The sequence below is a fragment of the Sinocyclocheilus anshuiensis genome, unplaced genomic scaffold, assembly GCF_001515605.1.
Source record: "Sinocyclocheilus anshuiensis isolate Anshui unplaced genomic scaffold, SAMN03320099.WGS_v1.1 scaffold749, whole genome shotgun sequence".
Taxonomy (NCBI): domain Eukaryota; kingdom Metazoa; phylum Chordata; class Actinopteri; order Cypriniformes; family Cyprinidae; genus Sinocyclocheilus; species Sinocyclocheilus anshuiensis.
Window position 1 is genome coordinate 306,019 of NW_015536489.1, and position 12,532 is coordinate 318,550.

The following is a 12,532-nucleotide window of genomic DNA, read 5'->3' on the forward strand; positions in this document are numbered from 1 at the left end:
TCGTCTGCAAACTTCAGGAGCTTGACAGAGGGGTCTTTAGAGGTGCAGTCGTTGGTGTACAGGGAGAAGAGCAGTGGGGAGAGGACGCAGCCCTGAGAAGCTCCAGTGCTGATTATACGGGTGCTGGATGTGTATTTTCCAAGCCTCACTACTGTCTGTCTGTCTGTCAGGAAGCTGTTGATCCATTGGCAGATGGAGGTGGGCACGGAGAGCTGAGTTAGTTTGGGCAGGAGCAGGTTTGGTAAAACATGAAAAACATTGGAGAGTATGGTAAAACATGAAAAATAACGCCTGTAATTTCAAAGTGAAGGCTTATAATAAACCCTACACTGTAAAATCCAATAGTTTACCTTACTTAGATTTAATTAGTTATCTTTACTTAGTTGTTATACTTACTAGGTTTTATTAAGTTGCAGCTACTTTCAAAGCAAATAAAACAATTTACTTACTGCTTTGAGTGACACTTACTTAAAATATTCAAGTAGCCACAAAGGAACCAATGACGTTAATAAACCAGTGAGAGGACGCAGTGCACTAATATGTTGCTAATGTGCAACAAAACAATTTCTTCCTGTTAATGCAGCAATGCATCATGAAGTCAGAGTTATCTGATTTCAAAGGAAAACAAGTAATATATAGATTACTTTTAGAAAGTGACTTTAATTTAAGCGCTATTGAATTTTTTGTGTGTGTTTATTAATGATCTTAGATGGCTTTAATTGGGTTTAAATAATCCATAAATAATGTGTGGTAATACGCTGAAGTCACACACAGACTTAAACATTCAGCACGTGAATCACAACAATGTTAAGAATTAAATTTCGTTTATTTTCATTAGTTGTAACAATAACCATTTTATTTGCTCTTTTTGTTGTGCTACTACTGACACAAGACAGCAAATACAATTGGCAAATAAAAACAACTATAAAACAAAGCAACTGTATAATTTATTCATGCCGCAATGCTCTCTGGGAGTCAGTGAGTAGCTATACTAAGTCATGAGTAAACATAAATGAAAGGATCAAGTACCCCCTACAGTTATTTTTTAGTTACTAGAACTCTCGTGTAAGTAAACTATACTAACTAAGCATTTGTCAGTACAACATACTATTCCTATTTCACTTTAGTGTTTTTCAAGGCAATCGGTTTGCATGCTTTTTTTAAGTAAGCCCAACTAGATTTTACAATGTACTCTTAAAAGCGTTCTTATATTTCCTTCTTTGACAACCAACCAATCCCAGTCGTCAAAAGACTGTGTCATAGCTAGCAATGGAGTCAGCCCTGCCTCCTCACTAAGATAAAAGTTTTTGTCTTTTCCTCGCTCAGAGTTGCTCTCAGATTGGTCCTGAATCACTTTTAACCTAAGACTAGTTAGAAATTGTTAAAATAAATTAGGAGCTCTCTTAGAATCTTTAAGAATACGGGCCCTGGTCTCTAAGCCACCCCACCTGTGCCGTCTCGCCACTCTATTGGACTGATTTCATATGTGCTTCAGGATGCGGTCATGCAGACGTGTTCCCAAAGCATTCTGACGCAGAGCCAGTTCCCTTGAAGGGAAACTAATATTGTATTTCTGTCTAAGCTGAGCAACTAAACATTTTCATCATTGTAAAAAGAACAACTTCATTATTTGTGCCCTGTTTTGAGCCCTATTATAGTTAATTCTGTCCTAAGTGTATTACCGTATTGGCCCGAATATAAGACGACCCCCTTTTTCCAGATGTACCTTTTGGAAAAAAAGGCTTTTTAAAAACCAAATCTTGTTTTTTCTCAGTAAAACACATTTTGTCTTCAATTATTTTCATATTGCATATTTTTCCTATTTTAATTTTTGTTTTGAAAGTATGGTAAAAACTGGTAAAAGTCAATACGGTAATAAAGGTAACACTTTAGAATAGGGAACACATATTCACTATTAACAAAGGGTTTTCCCTGAACAAACTCCTCATTTGTTGCTTATTTATAGTTAGTAAGGTAGTTGTTAAGTTTAGGTATGGGGTAGGATTAAGGGATCTAGAATATGGCCATGCAGAATTAGGCATCAATATGTGCTTTATAAGTATTAATAAACAGCTAATATGCTAGTAATATGCATGCTAATAAGCATCTAGTTAATAGAGAGAATTTGTCCTTAAAATAAAGTGTAACCAAAACCCTATACTCTTTTGCTCTTGTATGCTGAGGGGGCCCATGTGCCTTGATGAAATGGTTTGTTTACGCATGGTTTTTATAACAAACACCATGTTTGAACATAAGGTGGTTCATAATTATATTAGTACCAGAAAACCTTAGGCCAAAGCTCGCTGGTTGATTTTGGAATCATATCATTGAATGTGTTCTGGACACTTGTGTAAACAGACGAGCAGAGCTGTCAAATGACAGGGGAGACTGCCGGACGGACCCAGAAAACCCAAACACATCATGAGGGTCATTTCACAGAGGATTTGGAGGAATCATGGACCATTTCCCTGGCAAAAGTCACTGATGCAGTTAAAAGCTCTGAAATGGCAAGGCTCCAGGGGTGGATAAGATTCACCTAGAGATAATGAAGACCCTGGAGGGAAATCAGGCTGCCTTGGCTGACAAGCCTGTTCCACATGACATGGGATTCTGGGAAAGCGCTTGGTGATTGGTAAATGGGTGTGTGTGAGTTTTTTTTTTTTTTTTTTTTAAAGAGGATGAGACAGTGTGTTCCTTCTTGTGCATGAGGTTGTCCTAATGTCCTAATGTCCCAATCAGGCTGTGATCTTCAGAGCGTTCTTAGGTAGTTTGTGGCCGGGTGTGAAGCGGTGAGAATGTGCCAGAAAACAGTGTATTGCCCCCTTTGGGTAGTGAGTAATTTGCTTCCCAGGGTGGAGGAGTTCAAGTATGTTGGGGTTTTGTTCACAAATGGGGGTAGGTTGGAGCATGAGATAGGTGCATCTGTGCAGTGGCAGCACTAATACAGTCTTTGTACTGATGTACTGTCATGGTGAAGAAAGAGTTGAGCCTGAGGGCAAAGCTCTCAAATTACCAGTTTATGTTCCATAAATAGGTTTATGGTCTGGACAGTAGTGGCAGAAAGAACAAGATTGTGGATTCAAGCAGCCAAAATGAGTTTTCTCTGCAAGGTGTCTGGGTAGACCCTGAGAGGCAGAGTGTGAAACTGGGAAGGGAGGGAAAATCTGAGAGGGACTCAGAGTAGAGCCACTGTTTCACCATGGTGAAAAGAGATTGAGGTGGATCAGGCATTTGGTCAGGATGCTTCCTGCATGCAGGTGTTCTATGTCCTATTAGGAAGACCCAGGATGTGTTGCAGGGATTATATCTCTTGGTTAGCCTGGGAAACCCTTGGCATCTCCCTCGAAGAGCTGGAGGAAAAAGATGGTGAAAGAACGTATGGGAGGTCTTACTTAATTAGTTACTACCAGGACTTGATCCCAGATAAGCAGAAGAGACAAAGAATGAATGCTTGCAAGCTTTATTAGTGTGCTTTATAAACTATTGTAATGCTGGGTGAGGTAAATGTTAATGGGCTAGATAATAAGCCATGTTTGTAAAATTTTCAATTTAAGACTATTTAATTTTTTTTCCCTAGGTGGCTCATCTTTTCTGGTGTCTATGGGCTCTCCTGCAGGCAAAACATTCCACCATTGACTTTGACTTCCAGAGGTTGGTTACCTTACTTTTTAAATTAATAATCAATTCCCAATATTTGGCAAACTGAGGGAAAATAGAATGTAATTCAAACATTTGGGTTTGTGTTTGAAATTTCTGTCAGAGCTGTAACACAGTGGACTGTGCAAATGGGCAGGACATATACAATCTTTTTGCTCATAGACATCCTGGTTTGAGTCTCTGTCCTATCCCCCATTTCCCATAATCCATATGAAACCAATGCCAGGTACAGTGTTTCACGTCTGAGCTTATTATCTGTAATGCGGTCACACCTTCACGCAAGCTGTTAATATGGTGATCATCAAACCTGTAAACCTTCATCTCGATAAACTAAGCAGCATGATTCATTAGAAAATGCATTGTGAGGAATAAGCCTTGTATTTATCTCAGAAGAAGAATAGGATTCAACGTGGGGCTTGAGCCAGTGGAGGATATCATTCTGTTGAGTAAGTGATGGCAAAATGAGTCGGAATGTACACAGGCTAATTTTGAGCTACAGGCAAAAAAAGTGAAAAATTTGAGGTTTTCACAAAATATAATTTCATTAAGCCCTCATCTAGCGATCCCAATGCTCCAAACAGTAATTAAGCATTTAAAATGATTTTCTGAGAGGAGTACCTTTTCTCCCTTTGCTTCTCATGCTGACTCTCATCCGAAGTGACCGCATAAAGACGACACCCACGGCATTCTATCCTGATACACATACCCAGATTTACAGTAGGCTAAATGTATTTAAGTATTCATGCAATCATAATCTGCTATATCTTAAGTTAAAGTTTTGGCAATTGTTGGGGAAAAACATCCGATGTATAACATTATATTTGATCCGTGCATTACACTGTTGTAGCAATGCCATATAAAAGGGGATTTATTTATACTGTCGTTGATTAAAACTCATGTATTGTTGATCGTTTAATCTAATTATCACCCAGTTTTCTGTATTGTTGCCTCTATATGTGTGTGTGTATTTGCCCCAGATGAGGTCAGTCTCGCGATATTTGATGTGTACCTTGCGTCGCGTACCACGTGATCATAACAAGGAAGTTATTTTACTATATAGGTAGCCGACTTACCGGTGTTCGAGAGCGTTCTAGCTTGTTTGTTCATCTTGGACCCGGGTTTTGTTTATTGTGTGGATTACGGACTGAACTGTTGTTGGGACATTCTGCCACCTCGCATATGGAGTATCACGTTTGGAGTTTGGAGATTGGATTACTTAACTGTGAGGACTTTAACAGTTACAGCATGCACTCAAGAATCTGCTCGCGAACTTTCATTCTGTCCTGGTGAGACTGATTCAAATCACTTTATATATGCTGTTTCGGACTCAGAGACAATAATTTTTTTCCGCTACTCAGCTTGCTCTATGGTTTCTCTATGACTGACAACTTGTATAATACATTTTGGTGATTGAAATGTATACTATGTATCTTTGGGTGTTTGTCTTGTTTTTTTGATTTGCTATTCTTACTCCGAATGGTTGATTCCCTTTTTTATTTGTGTGGCCTCCACGGCATACTACGTGGAGTGTTACAAAATTCTGATTATATTGCATTGTAAATAAAATACAAACAATCACAAAAAAAAAAATTCTCTTAATCTCTTCACGTTCTTTCTTACCTGCCTCACAGTCACATTCCACACTGATGGGTTCATTAGGGGACTGTGTTTGCCTCTAAGGTGCGAATCACATCAATATTTATGGCCATTGACACTCCTTGGCCTTTTTAACAAAACCAACAGTGATATATGAACCAAAAGCCTGAGATGTTGGATGAGTAATTGAATGAGAGCAAACATAAGAGGGCTGACTCCTCATTAGGCACATTTATGTTAAAAATAACAGATGCGATCAGGCATCATATCAACATCTGAGACATGCTGAATAAAATTAGTCCATTAAATATAAAACCTTCTTTTAGAACGAAGGTTTGCTACGACAGCAGATATGAATATAAAAATCACCAACAATTAAGATACTATCAGACAATAATAAAATGCATGAAAAAAACTCCAGGATAAAAGCCTGGTATTAAGTTTGAAGATCAAGATGGCGCCAGTGTCGGCATGCCGTCTGCTGCTCTCTTGTTTGATAGTCTGTGTTACCCGCCTCAAGTCTGGGACGCCTGAGTGGGTAAGTTAGATGTACAACTCTGGCCAGCACTGTAATATAATGAAAAGAAACGCTGTAAGACAGAGGAGTACTGGCTGCAGTCTTCGGCAATATTTAATTGATTCTGACTATTTTCTTTCCTTTCAATGAATTCACAACATTAACATTTTTTTATCTGGCATCACAGACCTTGGACTTGGACCAGGAACACATGGAGACTCAAAGATTTGTTTCAACTCTTGAACCCGGTTCCCTGTGGAAACACCTCTTTCGTCAGGATAGAATTCCATTGCCGTTTGACGGAGGTAAGAATGGTTTTGAGTTGTCTGAGTTTCAGGTTCACTCTCTGTTTGTGGAACTGTCACAAATTTGTAGCAAGGTATGTTCGTACGAAGGTCATACCGGTAAATATGTTCCTCCTCATCTGAGGAATCTGAATCTGACTCATTCTCCAGCTGACTTCTCACTTGTTTTCTGTGTTTTCCTTTTCTTGTCTCCTTAGCATCAGCTATAGGATCTTCCCAAGGTAAGTCATTGACAGCAAGCAGGAGGTTGCGGTGAAGCACACGAAGAGTCTTGGAACCTGTCTCGGGTTGTATCTTGTACACTGGGCCATCACCGATGCGCTCTACGACCCGGTGTACATCCTTTTCCCAGTATGCACGTAACTTTCCCGGGCCACCTCTTTCCGAAAGGTTTCTGACCAACACCCGGTCTCCTGGTTGAAGAATGGCACCTCTTACTGCTCGGTCATAGTATTTCTTGCCCTTTGCTGAAGACTTTTGGCTGTTCTCTTTCGCGATCTGATACGCTTGCCTCATTCTGTCTTCCCATTTTTGTGCAAAAGCTTGTTGATTTGAACTCTCTGTCTTGTTTTCCAGGTTGAACAGCAAGTCGACAGGCAATCGGGGTGATCTGCCGTACAAGAGGAAGAATGGAGAGTAGCCGGTTGCTTCATGCCTGGTGCAATTATAAGCATGCACGATGTGAGGCAAGTAGTCTTTCCATTCCTTCTTTTTTTCCTCCTCTAGAGTCCTGAGCATTTGCAGAATTGTCCGATTTAACCTCTCCACAGGGTTACACTGAGGGTGATATGGTGTGGTTCTTGAGTGGGCTATTCCTGACAGCTGTTGTAACCTCTGAAACAGATGGTTCTCAAACTCTCTGCCCTGGTCGTGGTGGAGTTTTTCAGGATACCCAAACCGAGGAATGAAGTCCTGGAAGATCTCGAACCAAAAAAGAAGAAAGGTGCCTGGAAGAAGGCGGTCTTACTGGACTTGTTTTTCATTGGATATGCCTGTGCGAAGCGGGTGAAGTGGTCTACCAGCAGAAGAATATACTCACAACCACCCTTGCTTGGCTCAAGATGTAAGTAATCCACACTCACAAGCTCAAACGGGGAACTGGATGTGATAGAACCCATGGGTGCTCGTTGATGGACATGTGGATGCTTTTGTTTTATGCAGGCACACTTGGTTGTTACATACTCCTCAATCTCCTTCCTCATTGAGGGCCAATAGAAGCGTTCACGAGCAAGATGAAGCACTTTTTCGACTCCTACATGCCCCATTTCATTGTGCAACTTTTTAAGTACTGTTGTTTTGAACTGCGGAGGGAGAACTAATTGCTTGTTATGTCCTGTTTTCCTGTACAAAACCCCATCCTCTAGCTCCAATTTGGTCCATTCAAAGAGAAGTCTCCTCGTTTCTTTTCTCATCTTACTTTTGTCTTTTTCATTTGGTGTCCAGCTCTGTTCTTTTAACTTGATTATCTCACCTATTGCTGTATCATCTCGTTGTGCAGCTTTGATGTTTTCGGGGGTGACTGGGGAGATACTGCCCTTGGTGCATATGACCCCTTCCTTTGGACTGTTGAGCTCTAAGGCGGCAACCCAAGGAACATCACTGTCAGCCACAGCTTTACTACCCTGCCAAACGGAGAGTAGCTGGTTGCTTCATGCCTGGTGCAATTATAAGCATGCATGATGTAAGGCAAGTAGTCTTTCCATTCCTTTTTTTTTCCTCCTCTAGAGTCCTGAGCATTTGCAGAATTGTCCGATTTAACCTCTCCACAGGGTTACACTGAGGGTGATATGGTGTGGTTCTTGAGTGGGCTATTCCTGACAGCTGTTGTAACCTCTGAAACAGATGGTTCTCAAACTCTCTGCCCTGGTCGTGGTGGAGTTTTTCAGGATACCCAAACCGAGGAATGAAGTCCTGGAAGATCTTTTCGGCGGCGGTCTTACCGGACTTGTTTTTCGTTGGATATGCCTGTGCGAAGCGGGTGAAGTGGTCTACCAGCAGAATAATATACTCACAACCACCCTTGCTTGGCTCAAGATGTAAGTAATCCACACTCACAAGCTCAAACGGGGAACTGGATGTGTTTTGGGTTACAGATCCCTCACCTCTGGGAGCACGGTGAATAGTTTGGGACACAAGATCTTCTGTGGTCACTGGTGGTCCCTGCCCAGTGACCTCCTCTCTTTTAACGCTCGACTTTTCATGAGACAGCCCACACCTCGGTGCCCTGCTTGACCACACACGAAACAGTGAGTACACACTTCAACATTTTGGGATATACACTCTTTGCATTTACCCTTCACTTCTGATTTAACTGGTTGTTGGGCACTTGCTGCGACTATTTTTGTTTGCTGTTGATCACCAGGGCCCATGAACATGACAACTTTCTCTAGGTTCTTGGTCAACGCAGATACTTGTGCAGAAAGCTCATGAATGGCATCACGATTGGCTTTAACTTCTGCATGACTCGGGGGAGCATATTGCTCATTCACATCATCCTGCTGTGTGACACTCGCAATTGTGACTCTGGGTTTGTAGGTGTGACCTATTCGTTTTTGCCTTTCAGTTTCCTCACTAACAGACTGTGTAATCAGTTCTAGAATCTGATCATCTGTGGTTGTCTGTGTCGCTATTGCTGCTGCTCATGAATGGCGTCACGATTGGCTTTAACTTCTGCATGACTCGGGGGAGCATATTGCTCATTCACATCATCCTGCTGTGTGACACTCGCAATTGTGACTCTGGGTTTGTAGGTGTGACCTATTCGTTTTTGCCTTTCAGTTTCCTCACTAACAGACTGTGTAATCAGTTCTAGAATCTGATCATCTGTGGTTGTCTGTGTCGCTATTGCTGCTTTAATGTCCCTCCGGACAAAGGTGTATTTTTCATTCAGACCCTGATACAGTGAGTGTAGGAAAACACCTTGGACTAATTTACGATCATATTGAAACTCAGATTCTGTTTGTTCTGAAGCAAACAACAATTATCAGACACAATACATTCAACTTTTACAGGATTTTCAATCAACCATCATGTATTTCACATCACCATAACATTCACGAGACAGTAATCAAATTTTTAGACTCACAAATGAATATAGCATTTAATTTCATGCAATCCTCGTGTTTTACATCTACGTCGCCATTTTGGCTCTAACTCATGTTTACACCGCCATTTTGGCTCTAGATAACTTCCAGTTGCAAACGCACATTTAACTCACTTAACCTTTCTCATCCAATAACAATCAACATTGTAAACTCTTTATAAACATCCATGAACACTTTTCACATATATGTTTCCTCTTATGTCTAATACATATTACTAAATGCGTATTAATAAACAGTCTTACTCAATAACCCAACAAAAATAAACACATACATCTTTGAAACACAGTGTTTTACATTAGTTTCAACCAGTTTTTGAATCAGTTTTGCTCACCTGTAATATAATGAAAAGAAACGCTGTAAGACAGAGGAGTACTGGCTGCAGTCTTCGGCAATATTTAATTGATTCTGACTCGCCCGCTGCATTACCTTGAAACAATAGCGTTAAGCGCCCTCTTCAGGCGGCAAGCATAACAGCGACAAAGCATTCTTTTCCACTCAGTGAACTGATGAATGAAAATGAAGATGATGAATTTACACCAATTTATATAACATAATTAATGTTTTTAAGGCACAAATACCACCCAAAATTTTAAGAGGTGTTTTTTTTTTTCCTACCCATATAGACATATGCATTTTAAGCACATTCATTTTTACCAACCCCTACATCTGGTTGCTTGTTTTGTATTCAGACTGTGGCGGTGATGATCGCCAGACTCTTTTGGACATTCGATCAACATTTTTTAACTTTCACAAGTCGGATGTGTAGTGTGTTTTTAACAAACTGCATGGGAGTGCTACAAAGGACATTCCAGAGTGCATTCGCCGCTGCCTCTTAACAACCCATGGAGGAAGCACAGGAGAAAGCGCGGGTCTCGGGGAGGACTTGCGATTAAGCTGAACGCCCATCTGCATGCGGGCTGTATTTCAATCCCTTTTCTCGAGCTGCTCTATGGCGGCTCCGTGCTCAGGCGTTTCTTGGATCAGGCTCACCGGTGGCTTCGACCTGTTCTTCCCCTGTTCCTGCCCTCCGTCCCTCGGGTTGGCCTTCCTCGGATTGGCCGCTATCTCCAGAGAACTGGAGCGGCTCCTGATGTGCTGCGTCCGCTGTGCAGAGTGTCACTCTCCCCCAGCGCTGTCCCTCCATCCAATATGATTTTAATCAATGCTCGTTCAGTGGTGATGCTCTTCGCACAATTTGGATTTTATGTTTATAACTGGATCATCAGAATCAGAATCAGAAAGAGCTTTATTGCCAAGTATGTTTGCACATACAAGGAATTTGTTATAGTGTCACAAGCTTCCAGTACACGGAGACAACAATAACACACAGATAATAAAAATTAGATGTGAATAAAATACACATGCATAAATATAAACCACAAAAAAAGAATACATTGTATGTAATGAAAAGCGCTTCTAGATCGGAACAGCATATCTTCTTTAACGTTGTAACATCTGTACACCACCTTTCGTTGATTTAAAAACATGTCCCGCTGCCGCGTGATTTCCCCGTTGATTCTGCGTTGCGGTCAGCTCTAAACAGCTGAAAGCCGGGCAGATGTAGCGCGCTGTTACTGAGGCTGCCGTCTGCGGCGCCATCGCATTTACTTTTTAAAGATGGCGATCTTACCCCTTTCTCTGAATTGGTCCCGGTTGACTGCACATTTTCTTAACTCCCCTCACCAAAATGGACGAGGAGGTGGGTTAGTGACTGTTATGAAAAACTCTCATCGTGCGCAATGTCGCTCCGTCCCTGTGGATATTTATACTAGCTTCGAAGCTCAACTTCTCCATCTCGACTGGAATGGTCCTGTCTGCTTAGGGGTGATCTACCGTCCTCCACATTCAGTTAAGGATTTTCTACAGCAATTCACTGACTTAATTGGTAACATTGTCATTAAATTTGATCGCTTTTTATTGGTGGGCGATTTTAACGTTCATGTTTGCTGTCAGTCAAACCCTCTGTCGACGGAATTTCTTAATATAATTGATGCTTTTAACCTGACTTACTCTGGACCTTGTTCTTTCTTATGGGGTTGATATTACTGATGTTACTGTTTCTGATTATGTGCTCTCTGATCACAAGCCTATTTTATTTTCCATGTCTCTTCCTAGTCTTTCTCATGTCTCTACTAAAGCGCCATCTCTGTCTCGGGTTTATTCTCCTCAATTCAGTGTAAATTTTAGTCAATGTTATGCTAAGTCCTGTTCTCATTTACTCCTGGACTCTCCCTTATCGGACTTGGATGCGGATGAACATCTGAGTCTGTTAAATAGTGCTTGGCTTAATGTAATGAATGTGACTGCTCCTTTAAAGCCTCTCAAGCACAAATCTAAATCTGAATTGTGGCAAACTGCTGAAACTCAGCTCAGTTGTTCAAAGATAGTTAATTGGCTTATCAGAAAGCTGCCAAATCGGCTAAGGCGACCTATTTTTCTAATTTGATTCTACATGATCAGTCCAGACTCAAGGTCTTGTTTTCTGTTATCAATTCTGTTGTTAATCCCCCGATCAATGCTATGTCTGTTGCCTCTGTCGCTCTTTGTGAAAGCTTCTCAAGGTTTTTTAAGGATAAAGTACTTAAACTAGGACTGGTAGCTTATACTTCCCCTATTGAGTTGCCTCTCCCCCCGCCGTTGTCTGCATCTTGGGATGTTTTTGAACCTGTTTCCCTTCAGTCACTCAAAGACACTATTGCCAAGCTGAAACCATCCTCTTCTTCATATGGTTATCCACCCTAGATTTTTAAAACAAATTGTTGATTCTGTTGGACCGGGCGTAGTGTCAAAGTCAAAGTCAAAAGTCAAAGTCTGCTTTATTGTCAATTCTGCCAGATGTACAGCACATACATACAGAGAATTGAAATTGCGTTACTCTCAGACCCTTGGTGCATACAGTTAACACTTAACACTAACAGTAGACATAATACAGATAAATACAGTTTATATATATATAAAATACAACCTATACAATATACAAATAAGGACATTGTAAAAAAAGAGAAAAAGTGGCATAAGGCACATGCAGTTATAGTGCAAACCAGTGATATAAACAACTGTGAAGATATAACGAGTGTGGCGCAAAAGAGCTTATCAGTCTGTTAAAGTGATAAAGAGCTCAGAGAACAGTCTTTAATTAAACTGTCAGAGAGGTAGTTTGCAGTACAATGCTGGATGAGGTAGGTGAGCTCAGAGGTGCGTGGGGCAAAAGAGGGGGGGGGGCAAGGTCCGGTGGGAGTTCAGCTTCCTGACAGCCTGATGGATGAAGCTGTCCTTCAGTCTGCTGGTCCTGGCCTGGAGACTCCGCAGTCTCCTCCCTGATGGCAGCAGACTGAAGAAGCTGTGTGTTGGGT

General features: G+C 41.2%; 1 protein-coding gene across 3 annotated transcripts in view; it reads left to right on the forward strand.

Annotated features, from left to right (window-relative positions):
* LOC107685057 (ethanolamine kinase 1-like) overlaps positions 1-12,532 on the forward strand; it is an 81,180-nt gene that overhangs the window by 49,937 nt on the left and 18,711 nt on the right. The window contains exons 7-8 of one of the 3 annotated variants that reach the window (XM_016481509.1): positions 3,578-3,651; positions 3,761-4,153. In XM_016481509.1, the coding sequence (XP_016336995.1) occupies positions 3,578-3,651; positions 3,761-3,833 (147 nt within the window). In that variant the 3' untranslated portion in view covers positions 3,834-4,153. Of the gene's footprint in view, positions 1-3,577; positions 3,652-3,760; positions 4,154-12,532 lie in introns of those variants that run through there. The other 2 variants (XR_001633922.1, XM_016481518.1) reach the window with 2 other exon arrangements.